Source organism: Pan paniscus, chromosome 2, assembly GCF_029289425.2.
Source record: "Pan paniscus chromosome 2, NHGRI_mPanPan1-v2.0_pri, whole genome shotgun sequence".
In the NCBI taxonomy this organism is placed as follows: Eukaryota; Metazoa; Chordata; class Mammalia; order Primates; family Hominidae; genus Pan; species Pan paniscus.
Window position 1 is genome coordinate 59948352 of NC_085926.1, and position 15299 is coordinate 59963650.

Sequence of the window (15299 nt, forward strand, 5' to 3'; positions counted from 1 at the left end):
GTTCAAGTGATTCTTGTGCCTCAGCCTCCCAAGTAGCTGGGATTACAGGGGTGTGCCACCACACCTGGCTAATTTTTGTATTTTTAGTAGAGACAGGGTTTCACCATGTTGGACAGGCTGGTCTTGAACTCCTGACCTCAGGTAATCCGCCCACCTCAGCTTCCCAAAGTGCTGGGATTACAGGTGTGAGCCACTGTTCCTGGCCAGATCACCTAATTTAAATGTCTGGAAGTAATGCAGGCTTCAAGTCTGGTTAATTCAACAATCCAATAATGTCACCTAGTGTCCAGCTTCTTTCTGTCTCTGCCATGCCAGCCTCAGCATCTGTTTTGCTCTGAGGCATGTTGCCCTAGAAAATATAAGATGGCTGCTAGAAGCTGTCAGTTACCTGCTTTCTTGTTCATAAGCAGTAGTGGAGAAAACAGCCCATCCACAACTAATGCATCTAAGTCCTCCATGATGATGGGACTCCGATCCTTTAGAGTGTAGGATTCCTAAAGTCAAGGGAATCCTACACTCTAAATAGCTTAGGAAAGGATTAATGAAAGTCATTACTGTGGCAGAGACAACTGACTTAGACTGGGATGGGCAAATTATGGCCCTCAGGCCAAATTTGGCCCACCATCTGCTCTTACAAATAAAGTTTTATTGGAATACGGCCATGCTTATTTGTGACAATTCATTTTCATATATTCTATGGCTGCTTTTGTGCTGTAAAGTCAGATACATAATTATGACAAAGACCATCTGGCCCTCACAGCCTAAAATGTTTACTATCTGGCCTTTTACAAAAGAAGTCTGCCAACCCCTGGTGTGTACCAAACAAGGTCTGCACCTGGAGCTAAAGATGAGTTCAAACCCATCCTAATTTTGTGGCTACTAAATCAAGAGGGAGGGTAGGAAGAATGCTAGAGGGACAACCACAGTGCCTAAGATAGACATGCGAGAAAATCCTTCAAGTCTAGAAAAATGGGCTTAGAAACTAAAAAAAAACAATTTAGGAAACCTATCATAAGCACATGTGAAATACCCTCTGCCCTGACTGAGTATCATCAAAACATCAAATATATTTAAAATTGAATTACAATTCCTTACCATAGCATAAGTCCCAGTGTAACGGCTCCCTGCCCACTCTTCTCACTTCTCTCCTGCTGCCACTCTCCCTACACTAAATTTCTGCCACCTGGTCTTCAATTATTTCCTAGAATGTGCCAAGCTCATTCCCACTGCCATTTCCTCTTCCCAGAATGGTCTTTCTTCTCCAGCTCTTTGCTGGCTAGGCGCCTGTCATTCCCTGTTCTGGGTTTATGGGTTATCTCTTCAGTGACCACCCCATCTAAAGTAGCCATACCACCCCATTCCCCTTCCACCATGTCATTCCATTTCACAACACCTTCTTTTAGTCTTTCTAGTATTAACCCAAATCTGCAATATTTTATTTGTTCCCTTTCACTAAGGGGAAGAAGACAATACACTGAGAGTTTTTCCTCGGCTGTCTTGCCTTCCACTTTAACCCAGTGCCTGGGAGCACATGGCACATAGTAGGCACTCAATAAACACTTATTGGAGTAATATGTTAATATTAACTATAGAATTTCTACAACTTTTTCAGCCTTCCTGCATTATGGTGTTCATTTCAAAGTCTGTACTTGAAAACAAGGACTACGTCTCATTCTTCTTAGGTTCTCAGGGCCTGTGACGATATCAGGCACATATAGTAGGTGATAGAAGAATAAATTAATGAATGAATGCCAGATAGAAAAACATGAGTAGGCAGGATACTCATTTCCTGGAAGGGAGGAACAGACTGCTTTGGTAGTGAGGAAATCGAGATCAGAGCGATTCAGAACTGGAAGCAGCTACCTCACAGTGCTTTGAGTTTCCAGGTATAGAGGAAGATGAAAGACAGACTTAAATGCTACAGGGGTGATTAACTGTCAAGTAGTAGATGATGCTAATGACTTTTAAGGTCACTTGCTCCTCTGGGATTTTCTTGAATTATCCTGTGCTCTGAGTTTCTTCCTTAAAGAGTGAGATTCATCGACGGTCATCTGATAGTGGAGCAGAGCTTGGAGTCACATTTATTCCTTCCTTGGCCAAACAGTTTCATCAAAATTATACTGCTAGAACCTGATTACATCTGGGAATTTATACCATTTACAACCAACAGACGAATTTAAACGCAAATAAAAGCCCCTGGTGAGCTGTTTGTCAGGGCACCAGGATGGAAAGCATGATAAGAAAATATTTTGTGGGGGAACACGAACTGATATATGGACCCCAGAGTGGGAGACTTGAATGTGAACATTAGGATAAATGAATTCCACCACAAAGTAAAAGAATATTTGGTGTGTTCACTTTGTTAACTCAATGTTGTTTATTCTTCTCAACCACCCTAGGCAAGGTCAACATCTTAAAGAATTCCATCTTCATTTTTCATGTAACGTCAGGAACCAGGAAGACTTGTTTAAAGAATAAACTACCAGGGAAAGAAATGGAAGTTTTCATTACTGGAATCCAATAATATTATCTTTATGTTGAATAAGCCTAGGATTTCAAACCACTGTTTGTGTGTGTTTTTTTGTTTGTTGTTGTTTGTTTGTCTGTTTGTTTGTTGCCCTTCCCTCCTGAGGTTTTGGATTAATCTGATGGAGAAGGCTTCCGAAGATATATGTCTCAACTTCCCTGATTTTGGTGAACAAGAGGCTTCTTTGGAGAACGAATCTATTAGACAATAAGGTAGGATGGATGCCTCATGACATGGGAAGTTAAAATTTCAAAATGACCCTTTCCCAGCACTAACATAATTGACTTAGAAGGAGGGAAAGGATTCCTCACCATGTTTGGCCTGAGGGCCATTATAGAGTCTCACCATCCCAACATTTTTCAGTCAAATGTCCTCAGGAAGGTCATTATTCTAATTCTTCCACGTCTGTGGCTCTGCAGGTTGCCTTGTCTATTATTCATTAAGCTGGTTTCCATCTGACCCTGGCTCAGCCATGAAATCTTTACCTTTTCCAGCTGCTTTTTGTGTCTTGAGACTTACTTTATTAACGACTTTGGCATAAAGGGTAAAGAGGATCGCCTGAGGGGACTGAATAATTTGAGATGAGTATCAAGAAAGAATCAAGTCCAGGACATCTAGACGAAGAATCAAAATATATTTATAAAAATAAACAAATGAAATTGCAGTTGATATTCTGGGTAACCATCAGAATCAACTGCGGACCTTTCAAAAAGCTACTTCATGGGCCCCACCCTCAGAGATTTGAAAATAGGAGGCATGAGAACTAGTTATATGCTAAAGATAATAAAGCAAAGAGAATGAATTATAATAGTCATTTCTTAATGGAAAGTGCTTCAAATGGGGCCCTTGGTTTTTCTTTTAAAATTCACTTTAAATAATAGAATCAACAACCATGTACACATTACCCAATTTAAAAATAAAACACTGTAAAGCCGAAACCCTCGGGTACAATTCACATCCCACATTGCACTGCTTCCCCTCACTATCTCCACCCAGAGGCAGTAAGAATGTTATCTGTGTCCTTCCTTCTAAGCCATATATAGATCTACATGTTTATAAATTATATGGCAGCCTATAAGCAACCTGTTCTTTTATTTTATTATTTCCTGCTGTTAATAACTACTAATCAAAAGTTTGTAGCATTTGGATCTGTTTCAGCTAAAAGGCCCAATTTCAATCAAGGCACACATTATTGTATGGGCTTTCATTCCCCATTCTGTATTTAAGGATGTGGTGTAGTCTAAAACAAATGGTTCCAGAGCACTTTAAGAGGCCAAGGCAGGAGGATCACTGGATGTCAGGAGTTTGAGACCAGCCTGGCCAACATGATGAAACCTCATCTCTATTAAAAATACAAAAAATAGCTAGGCATGGTGGCTCGGGCCTGTAGTCCTAGTTACTCAGGAGGGTGAGGTGGGAGGATTATTTGAACCCGGGAGGCAGAGGTTTTAATAAGCCGAGATCACACCACTGCACTTCAGCCTGGGCAACAAAGCGAGACTCTGTCTCAAAAAAATAAAAATAAAACAAATGGCTCATCTACTGAGGTTGAATTGGCCACTAATATTTACTCAAAAGTACTGAATCTTTCTCACATGATTAATTGGGCTGCATTTATTTTACTTTTTTTTTTTTTTTAACAGAATTGACAGTTTGGCCAGCCAAGTATTTGGATATCACAGGTTTAAAATTTTGAAATTAGAATGAGCTGATTACATGGAGTTAGAGATTTTTATATTTGATTTCCTAGGCTTGAAACACCCATAGCAAAATGGTGAGGCAGAGTAGTGCTCCTTCAATGATTAGTTATTGAGCACTAGTATCCTATAGCAAAATGACAACAGTGAGTAACCGGCCTTACTACATCAACAAAGGTAAGACTCTGACTGAATAATAACGCCTTACATTTAGGTGGTATTTTAGGCTCTACAAAACACTTGCCTTTCACAGGAGGTTTGACTTCACAGTGATTAAGTAGAAATTACAGGCTCTGAGCCTCAGGTGTAAAAGACAGTTTACTGAATCCTATAAAACATTGAATGTCCCTACTATATGTGCCACGTGTTGGCATTACAAATATCAAAATAAATTAAACAGCCAAATATCCACTTTGCTATATGTCAGGGCCTCTAATTACTGAGGGGATTTGTTTGGTAGTACTAATGAAAAATTAAACACTAAAAGCATATAATTCTGCTATAAATTGACATACAGCAATAAAGCAGCATTTAGGTTAAGCTTCACCTGTGTAATAAACAGGGATTGTCCTCTGGATATTTTTAGATGGAAACCAACATTATTCCAAGCAGAGCAAAATAATATAGATTAACATGTGGTAAGGGTGACAAAATATTTACAAAACCTGTGCTTGAGCTTCTTCTACTGTGATTACAGGATACAACATATTTTTTTAGGAACAGCCTGGTCATATGATATAATGAAGAGTTGAAATTTTGGATAGGCTTGGGTTTGAATCCCAATTCCACTATCTGTCAACTGTGCTTTTCCAGTATGTGATTTTTTTTCTTTAAACCTCAGTTTCCCTAAGTGTAAAATATTAATGCCTACTTTTGCAGGTTGTTGCGAGGACTGAAGTAAGAATTATAAAACTAATGGTGAACATGTATTGAGACTTTACTATGTGCCAGGCACTATTTTACAGGGATTTACATGCATTAATCCATTTGGTCCTCACAACACTCCCAAGAGACAGGATACTCTTAAGACCTCCATTTTCTAAGTTTATGAATGAATGTGGGGGAGCTCAGAAAGGTTAACTCGCCCAGGGTTCATGCACCTGGTAGGCGACAGCTCTGGGTTTGAAACCAAGTAGTCTGGCCCCAGAGTCCTTCCTCTTCATCAGTATGCTTTAACTTCCTGCATTTTCTTCTCACCCTCATCCCTGCTTCAGGATCTCTCTCATCTCTTTCACCTTAGCTGCCTTTGAGTTTGAATGAACAGGGAAAAAGTAAATAAGAACGTGAAAATACTAGGGGACTTGGTTAATTTTTCTTTCAGTGCTTTGATCCAAATGGTATCATGCAAATCAAAGTTAACAAACTAGAAACGGAAAAACTCAATGATTTGATATCTACTTAGGAAAGGGCTTGAGGGTTTAGTAGGAGAGAGGAAGTTTCCCAAAGGAGACAGGCAGGCCCCCAGCCCCTTCTGCCTGGAGAGCTGGGGACTGGGGGTTTTGCCTCAAATCACCAGGAGCGGGAGAGGGAGGGGAAGTCAGAGATATTTACATGCCAGAGGGAAAGGGCTTGGAACCTCAACACTTCTCTAAGGCGTCCACTCCCACATGTACACCCAAACCCATCCCCTGAGCACTGCAGTTGTCTTTGGTTTACCAACCCAGTCAAACTGGATTCATTCTGAGGGCAGAGATGCAAATTTTAAGGCAATTATACAAGATAAAAGCTACAGCATCCTGAAGATACCAATTCTTCATGCAGTAAATACATGCATTCGGTATTAACATAGTCAAGGCACTGTTCACCATGGCTGTAATGAAAGGATAAAAGTCCTATGGCAAATCACATCTCTCTTGGAGTGTCTTTCCAAATGAAAATAATAAGTAACGGTAAAAGAAAATCATTTTCATCCTCAAGATAAGGCTTTCTCTCTTTCTGTACACATCAAATCTGTCCTAGAAATTGGTTTGGGTTGAGAGCAGCAGCCCCTACAACTGCTTCTTATCACTCCTTTAGGAAAGCAGCTTCAGAAAAGTGAAGTGTGCATCAGAATCACTTGTGGTGTCTGTTAGGACAGAGTCCTAGGCCCCACATCAGAACTACTGAGTCAGCAAAGCATGGGGCAGGCAGGCTTCTGTCCTATGACTACCTTCTTCAGGTAACTGTGAAGTACTCTATCGATTTGTAACCGCGACTTACTCGTGATCATCTATGCATACACCAGAGGCTAAAAATGTTCGGACAGAGAGGGCCAGTATTATTTTCCCCAATTAAGAAGGCAGATTTCTGAATTTTCAAAGTGTCATTTTTATAAGTTCAGATAAGATACTTAAATAGCACAAGTCATATAATCAGAGTAAAGTTTTCTCAAGAATTTAACCAAAAGGCAGTCATTCGTAGCGAGAGAATTCAGTGTATAATAATTAAGCGAATTTGGCAGCACCACAAACCATCTCAATGCTAGTTACAACCCCTTAAAGCCTAGCCACAATCTATTTTATAGATGAGAAACTGAGATTGAGATTAACGTTAAGAAACATGCACGAGGTCCAAGGGCCATGATGTGGCAGGGCCGGGATTTGAACTGGGGTGGACTGGTCAGATTCTATATCCATGTCCAAATCCTAGCCAATCTCTGCTACATATACCATGTACTGAACATGAATACATCAGTTTTTCTCCACTATCACTCAATATAATAGATAGGGTTTCTGCATTCAAAAAAAAAAAACAAGGAAATTGATGTTCAGAGAGGCTAAAAGGCTGATCCAAAGGTGCACAGTTAGGAAGTTAATAGGGCTAATATTCCTAACGGAACCTCTGATGCCAAAGTATGTTAACTACTAGACTTAATTAACAGATAAAATGTCCTCATTTTCATGAATCTGAAAGATTACCAAATTTTCAGGTGGAAAATTTGTTCTAGAACCACAGAAACTTCTCAGTGAACAGAAGAGCTTCCTTTTTATCTCATTTAATTTTTGAATTATACTTCTATAAATAATTATCTTCTTCTTCTAGAGCAATCTAAAAAGTAATTTCTAATATCTTAAAAGTTATTAACAGCTACTTCCCACTGCATTAATACTATAAAATTAAATTTCTAAGTAGAAGATTCAAGTACCATAAACATAGAAGAGTGTAAGCAAGCATAATCTATAAACAGTTCTTACAAGATTCCAGATTACCTGCCTGGAATAAATCTCTCTTTAATATACCTAAAACCGCCTCCCACCCAAAGATGAACATACCAATTGTGCTAAAAGATACCTCACATTTAACTCATTAAGCAGCATCGCTTCTAAAGAAATGAATATTGCCTTAATGGTTAGATTAGATGGAATTACATTTTGGAACATGATTTGAGAACTTGATTCGTGGAAATTTTAGTCTTCGTTAGTAACACCTGGAATATAGAAGACTTTTGATAGAGATTCCAGGAATATTGCTGACTGCATGCTGGAATACACATACATATCGTCTTCTACTTCATGTTAACTAAAGTTAGAAACTTATGAGATTCGTTCCAACAAGCAACAAGCAAAGTTCCATTATCATCATCATTCTCTTCCCCACACAAAAGAGCCATAGAAAATAAACCGGAGAAAAAGCTGTGTCATTTCCTTACCCATTGCCCGGTTCATGGCTCAGACCCCTGTAACACAATACAGATTAACGAGAGGAAAGCCTAACGAATACATTTAATATAAATTTTATGTGCCATGGGAGCCTTTAGAAATAAAGACCTAAAGACAACTGTGTATTTTTACGGACAGTCATGCAGAAGTATGACTGGATGATAAAAGAGTATGACTTGATGGTAATAAATTGGGGAAAACTTAGCAAGGCCTGTGTGTTCAGATTCTTCTTGGCATGTGAGTAGAGGGCAGAACTCCTCTGGAATGAAGGTCTTATGACCTACTTGCATGGGTGTTAGGTCAGAGAATTCTTTTATGGCACACTTGAGGGTAGACAAATGGAAAAAGGTCAGAGAGTGATGTTCCTGCTTCTGTAGTTTTCTCAGTTTCCTTCACCTTAAAATACTCAGTATGCAGAGCTAGCATATTTTGGGGGTAGCGTGTCCTGAGACCTATCATAAACAATGACAAAATCCAGGTCCTCACAAAGCTTTCCTTCTCAAAGAACTAGAGAAAAGACAGAGGTACAGGTGCATAGCCAAACAAACAAAAGACAATGAAGAATGCCTCGAGAGAAATCAAATCATGCACCAGGACAGAGAGTAGGGGCTTTAGGAGAGCTACTTCAGATGAAGGGTCAGGGAGGCTGTTTGGATCTGTATGGTTGAAGATGAAAGAAAAAGATTATTTCTCAAGCCTGCAGGACATCAAACTGCTGCAATAATCACCTTGTGGATGGCAGGGTTCTACTACTTTTAAACCCAAAAAGGAGAGTTAATAATCAATTGTGAAATAAGAGGTCACTTTTTTACTTTGATATTTCCCTTTCCTGACTACAAGTGCCTTACTGAGTAAGCAAGGCCACGCTTGTTCTTTGCAAAGCAGAATTTAAAGCCCCTGAAACAAAAAAACCCTACAGTGGTATCATGTTCAAGAGGCTAACTCAGTGGTGCACCTTCATTAACGATAACAACAGGTGCTCCAGGGGAAAAGACCATTACTGGGCTTATTGCTATTACCACTCAGCATGAGACAAAAATGGTTTAGAACCCAGGGATCAGGCAGAATCTCAAGAATGAGACACAGAGGCAAAGATGAAGAGAACAGTCACTGTGCTTTCCATGGCAGGTTGTCAAATGCTGCCTTAAAATGTGCAACTGTGTGAATTTCAAAATATGAAATGCTCAGAGTCTTGAACTGTAGTATTCACAACTGGACAGCTGAATATTAAAGATGCTGCTTTGTCCCCTAGAGGGGCTGGCTACTGCAAGACTGGCTTCCAGGGGTCATAATTATGTGGCCATTGCCACTCAATATTTTATCATCATACAATACTGAGGCTGGCAAATATCTATCATGGGATGTGCTTGTTAATAATGAAGATTCCCAAGCCCCAGTCACAGTATTCTAAATAAGTAGATTTGGAATAAGAACTGAGAATCAACTTTTTGTTGTTGTTAACTGATACCAAAGTTAATTTTCATGCAGGTGATACAAAGATCACATTTTGAAAAGCAGATTCAACAACTTTAGATATGGATACTTTGTCTAAAAGGACAGCTTTGGAACCTTCATTGTTCTCTGGGATTTTATGTGTGTGTGTGTGTGTGTGTGTGTGTGTGTGTGTGTGTGTGTATGGTGGTTTTCTTATAACCACCATATTCTACAAACGAGTCAAGATATCCCCATTATTTCATATCAGGAAACTTCTGTGATCAGGTTGGAAACAACTGAAAGATGTGCAAAACAGCATAACCTGCTGATTTAAAAAACAGAATTGTTTTAAAAAATTCAACTTAAGCTAAATAATCAGGGTGATGATAACAATAACCACATTCAACAATTCATATATAAGTACTATATGTTAAGAATTAGTCCATCATCATCACCATCAAAGGTAACAAAAACATTACACATTTTGGCCAGATAATTGGGACATCAAAAAGTAATTACTATTGGAGTTACACAATCTGTAGCCATAGTTTTCAGCCCAGCTAGGCTCACTGCTTATTTGTTTTGTGTGTGTGTGTTTATTATTTTTAGTCAAGAGATAATTCAAATATGATAAAATTCACCATTTTAAAACGTACAATTCAGTGGCTTTATTATATTCACAATGTTGCACAACCATCACCACTAAGTCCACAACGTTTTCATTACCCTAAAAGAACCTGTATCCATTAGGAATCATTCCCCATTCCTTCCTTGTCCCAGTCCCTGGCAACCACTAATCTACTTTCTATCTCTATTCAGAGCCTGTTGCATAGCAAGTATTTTCTATCCCGCTTTAGAATGGCTAAATGAAATTTTGAGATCATATAACCTATCTATTCATATAAGTTTTAGCTATGCTTACTATGTACCTATTATCATTCTGTGCATCCCACTTAATACAGTTTGTGCATTCCCCCATGTCACTAGCTATGCCTCTACAGTATCACTTTCAATGGCTGAAGGAATTCCATCAAATAGATATTGCATAGTGCATCTAACTAATCCGGTAGAGTTGGAATTTACATTTGAATACTGAGTTCTAAAAAATCTGGGAACCAAGTTTAAACATTTGTGTTTTGCATTTCAAGAAGTGATTTCAAAAAGAAGCCACAGGTATTAAATCCTTTCTTTGCATCCGTATATTTAGAGCCTCACATGGAGGTGAGACAGTGGGACAGAGGAAAGCTGAAAGCCTCTGTGTCTATCACCACACCCTGTGTGTAGAGCAATTAGGAGGCTAGCCCTTTTTTATGATAAGGAATTTGGTGGCCCATATGGTGGCAGTCCCTACATAAACTTTCACTGCTTAGAAGTATTTCCCAGAGATTGTATTTTAAAAGTCCCAGAATAGCTGTGTTAAAGACAAAAGTAAAGTAAGATCAAAAGGGAACTTACGTTTATTTGGCATTGTTTGTGTGGGCAGCACCTTATCCACTCACAGCTAGTCTTCGAAGCATTAAACTTTATTTCAACAAAGTGTAACATTAACATCCCAGCCTGACTTGCTTCTGACTTCTAGCACCAAAAATAGAGCCTTTTCTATGACTTAGGTGCAGAATCTACCCGTATAGGAATTAGCATTTGTATGAAAAGAGCTGAAACCCAGCTTCTGAATCAGCCAGGATTTTATTATTTCATTTTTACTACAGAAGCAGAGACTATCCTAATAAATTCTCCTTTCTTCTCCTAGCACACTTAAAAACCCATCTTTGAGCTCCACTGACTCCATTAGGTTTGAACTTTGGTATTAAGTACACAGGGAGGAAAAGAGTAGGTGTGGGGGTGACGAGAAGGAGAACAGAGAGAAGCACAGAGACAGAAAGGAAGGGAGGTAGCTTGATGCTACTGCTGCGGTTATTGCTTCACTCAAAAACAATGAAGCAAAAGCAGACTATGTCAAGAAGCAAAGGTGTGTCAAAGACACCCCAGGCTTAACATGGGGCTGCACAAACCCACAGGAAGCTCACATGCTATTTCCTAGACACTCTCTCACATGAACCACTTTGACTTCTGTTTCCGGACTCCTTGATTTAGTTTCTGTTTTAGCGTTTGCACAATAATAATTTTACTACTAAAAGTAAATGTCTTGTAAACTAATGGGAAACATATTGTTTGGCAGAGTTTATAATGTCAGGATTTATGGCTCTAACACTGAGGGTCTCTCTGACCTCGAAGGTAACATAATGAAACAGCAATGTGCTGCATATGACTCGTGATTTTTTATTAGTTCTCATAATCGCCTCTTATTAATTTGTATGCACATAATAAGCACTCACCTTCACAGTCTGTCCGGCTTCGGGTCCATCCTAGAAGTAGGAAAAAACCAACAGAGGTGAGAATAGATAGATGGTATCTCCTGCTTATTCAGAAATATCACCCATTAATAATTTAGATGCAATTTCATTGTGTGTTAATTTATAGTATTCTCATGGGGACCATTGGCTTCAAATGTGTGGGATTAGACAGTTCTCCATTTCCACCTGAGAGTAAGTGCGAAGTTATGTATAAAAATGATATAAATTATCCAGCAAGCCAACTCCTTGCTACTTTTCATGCTCTTTGCTCTAGGCTATGGTTTTAATTGCATTAAAGGAAGGCTGAAAATGTTTGGGGAGGTGAAGTATTACACCTTCTGGTTATCTTTAGAGGTGGTTTAATTAATGTCTGATTACTTTAAGCTTCTACTCAGGAAATCTGCTATAAACATAAGCCATTAAGCAAGAATATGGGGTATTTCATATGGGAAGAGTCCTCTGGCTATTCTGACCTTGTGGGAGACAAATGGTAGTGTTCATTGTAGTTGGACCCTTTTCTCAAACTGGTTCCCTTTCTCTGTTTCTGAAGCTTAGTTGGAAATGAGCAAACTCACCAAGTCACCAGCCATAATATAAAGCAAAAGCAGATACTCAGCTGGTTGAGATGGCCAAACAAGCAATGGCTCCACAATCAGAAATTCCAAAATAGAATTTCACCTCTGCAACTTTAGCCAGGTTTGTCTACCTCTATGAGCCTGACTAATGGAGTGAGAACTCCCGCCGTAAGGATTAAGCACAACTGTGTATATCAGGGATTTTCAAACTTAGAGTCACAATCCATTAGTGGGTCATGAAGTTAACTTAATGGGTTGCAATCAGCATTACAAACAATGTAAATCAGGTGTTTTTTGTTTTTTTTTTTTTTTTTGAGAAAGGGTCTTACTCAGTTGTCCAGGCCAGAGTATGGTGGCATGATGGCGGCTCACTGCAGCCTTGACCTCCTGGACTCAAGTGATTCTCCTGCCTCAGCCTCCTGAGTAACTCTGACTACAGGCATGCACCATCATGCCTGGCTAATTTTTGTATTTTTCTTAGGGACAGGGTTTTGCCATGTTGCCCAAGCTGATCTCAAACTCCTGAGCTCAAGAGAGCTGCTGGTCTTAGCCTCCCAAAGTGCTGGGATTACAGGTGTGAGCCACCACACCCAGCCAGAAATCAGATCTTAATAGAATAAAAACTATTAGACTGCACAGAATGAGTAAACATTGTTTTGTGAAACTCTGGTTTCCTTTATCAATATAGGCATATGCATATATTTCATATATGTGTGTCAGGGGAGACAGGCATGATTTTGAAATAAATATATATCTTACTGTAGGTTACAGTAAAAAATAGTTTGACCACATTGCATATACGAAAGTACTCTAGGTGCTAACACAAGTCAGCTCTTACATTTATGGAATTAACTTTCTAGTGAAAAATGTTCCATAACCAGCAATGGCCATTTCCTATAAATGTGATTTTTATTCTTGTATCTCACTAAACATTAACAGAGGTTTTCATTCACTGCCTTCATTTAGTCTCTCCAGAAACACAGTTTGCAACATAAGCTTGATAAACCCACTCTGAGCTGAACTACCTGCCTGAAGGGGACTAAAATGGTTTGACATACAACACACACACACACAAAGCATTTGGGGGAAGTTTAGCTACTCTTAACACAGACATGGCAGCAAAAAAAGAAAGAAAAAAATCTGTTTGAGAAGAAGATGAGCACTTTTAGTCTGAGCCTTCATAACCTGAAAACACTGGCTTTCTTTATCTGGTCTCTTTGAAACTCTATGGTAGAGAGCTAAGGAGGGGACGAAGAATGGCAAACATTCAGTTTAACTAACAGGCTGAGTACAGAGTCCTCACATTTTGAAAGTGTGTCCTTCTAAAGGGCAATTACAGAGTCATCCAATTTCAGAGCCATGAAGGACTTTATACATTGATACCCCAGCCCTTTCCATAGAGGACCTGAAGGAGCTCATGGTATGTTACTACGGATTTACTCAATTCCCTACTGATGACTCACCATGGACATCCTTCTCCCAACCTGACAATTGTTGGCTCAACCTCTGCCTAAAAATCTTCAGTGACTGGGGATCTGATTTCTTCACTGGTCAGTGGGCCACACCCAACCAGTGAATCTAGCTTCTAACTAATCTGTGATCAATCTCTGCATCTTGAATTAAAGACAGACAAAAGGTAAGGCCCAACCTAAGCTGCATATCACTGCCACCCTGGAATTAGAGCAGGGCTTAGTCCATGCAGTGCTCAAAAATTAGTTACCATGGAATGAAAATGATTTTTCCAGTCCCAGTTCCAGTAAGCAATTTGGAATGTCTGAATGTCCATTAAATCACTTATCCATTACTCCCACCTGCTTGGTAAACAAGCCTCAGACATCACCTTAGACACTATCCCACGGTCCATCTTGGGGCTGATGGACAGTAGGGTTGCCTTGCATTAGAAATCTCTTTTTTTGGCTGCTACCTAAAATACAAACAATCACACCTGCCTTCCTGGTAAGATATCAGGAGGAGCAAGCCCAATGCCGGGATATGAAAGGGAAGAAAAATCATTTCTGAGTAATCTGTACACTCACCTGCATGGAAAAGGTGAGAGAGGTCCCATGGAAATGTTTTTCCACCACTGTCCCGACTCTCTGGGTCGCCTGAAACAAATCGGCCACTTCATCAGGACGCAGGTCATGGAAGCGCTCCACTGGCCGCAGCGGGCACACGAGGACATCTGTAGCAAGGTCTGTTAAGGCCCATGCTGCTGGCTTTGGGTAGTGTTCTTACCAAGCAGTTTATACCCACAGGATTGAATCCTCTTGGACCAGGGCCTGAACTCTCAAAGACTAAGGAATGAATAAACAGATATTTACCATCCACTGAACTCCAGAGAGTTGAAAGACAGCTTCCATACATGGATAATTACACTTTGAAGGAGAAGCTGTGGTATGCAGAAGAATTTCTTGCAAAAGAAAGGGACATTCGTGTACAGACAGACTCAAGTGTATGGTGAGATAATTATGCGAGGAGGCAAGATCTATTCTAGATCATTATCTCTTGACCCCTATTCTAAAGCTGTGTCTGCTTCAGCAGCCAAAGGCACTAGGTTGAAAAAGCAACTGGAATATCTACTTGGTTTCTCTAGGTAGAACATGCGGATAAATTTTTAATTTAAATTATCTCTTTAGAGAAATAAGAAAATTATGCAATGAACATACAAAAGTAGATGTTTATTTTATTTTTAAAAGAGTATAGACATTCTGAAAATGTACAGTGAACCTTATCCATAACTAAGAGAGGTGCCATGTGGTTAAGCAATTTATGACAAGAGTTCCTCAGACTAATTTTTTTTTTAGAATCCAAAAGAAGACATTTGAAGGTAAATCATGAAAGAAAGGTTGTCTGTTTATTCAAATAAAGCATTCTTAATGCATTCTACAAGTTAGACAAGGCAACGTATTTATACTATTGGTCTCAGCAACATATAAGATCGGAGAAAAAAGGATAGAAATTTTATTACTTCTTGATAGGAAATTAATATTCACTGTTACACCATCAATAACATTTCAGTCACTATACACACATGTATGCACACATGTGTATATACACACACTATATATATAAAT

General features: G+C 39.2%; 1 protein-coding gene across 10 annotated transcripts in view; it reads right to left on the reverse strand.

Moving 5' to 3' along the window:
* Positions 1–15299, reverse strand: part of FHIT (fragile histidine triad diadenosine triphosphatase) — a 1503390-nt gene that overhangs the window by 252735 nt on the left and 1235356 nt on the right. For all 10 annotated transcript variants that reach the window (XM_034956786.3, XM_063602792.1, XM_034956787.2 and 7 more), the window contains 2 exons: positions 14262–14407; positions 11633–11662 (listed from right to left, as the gene is read on the reverse strand). In XM_034956786.3, the coding sequence (XP_034812677.1) occupies positions 11633–11662; positions 14262–14407 (176 nt within the window). The remainder of the gene's footprint in view (positions 1–11632; positions 11663–14261; positions 14408–15299) is intronic.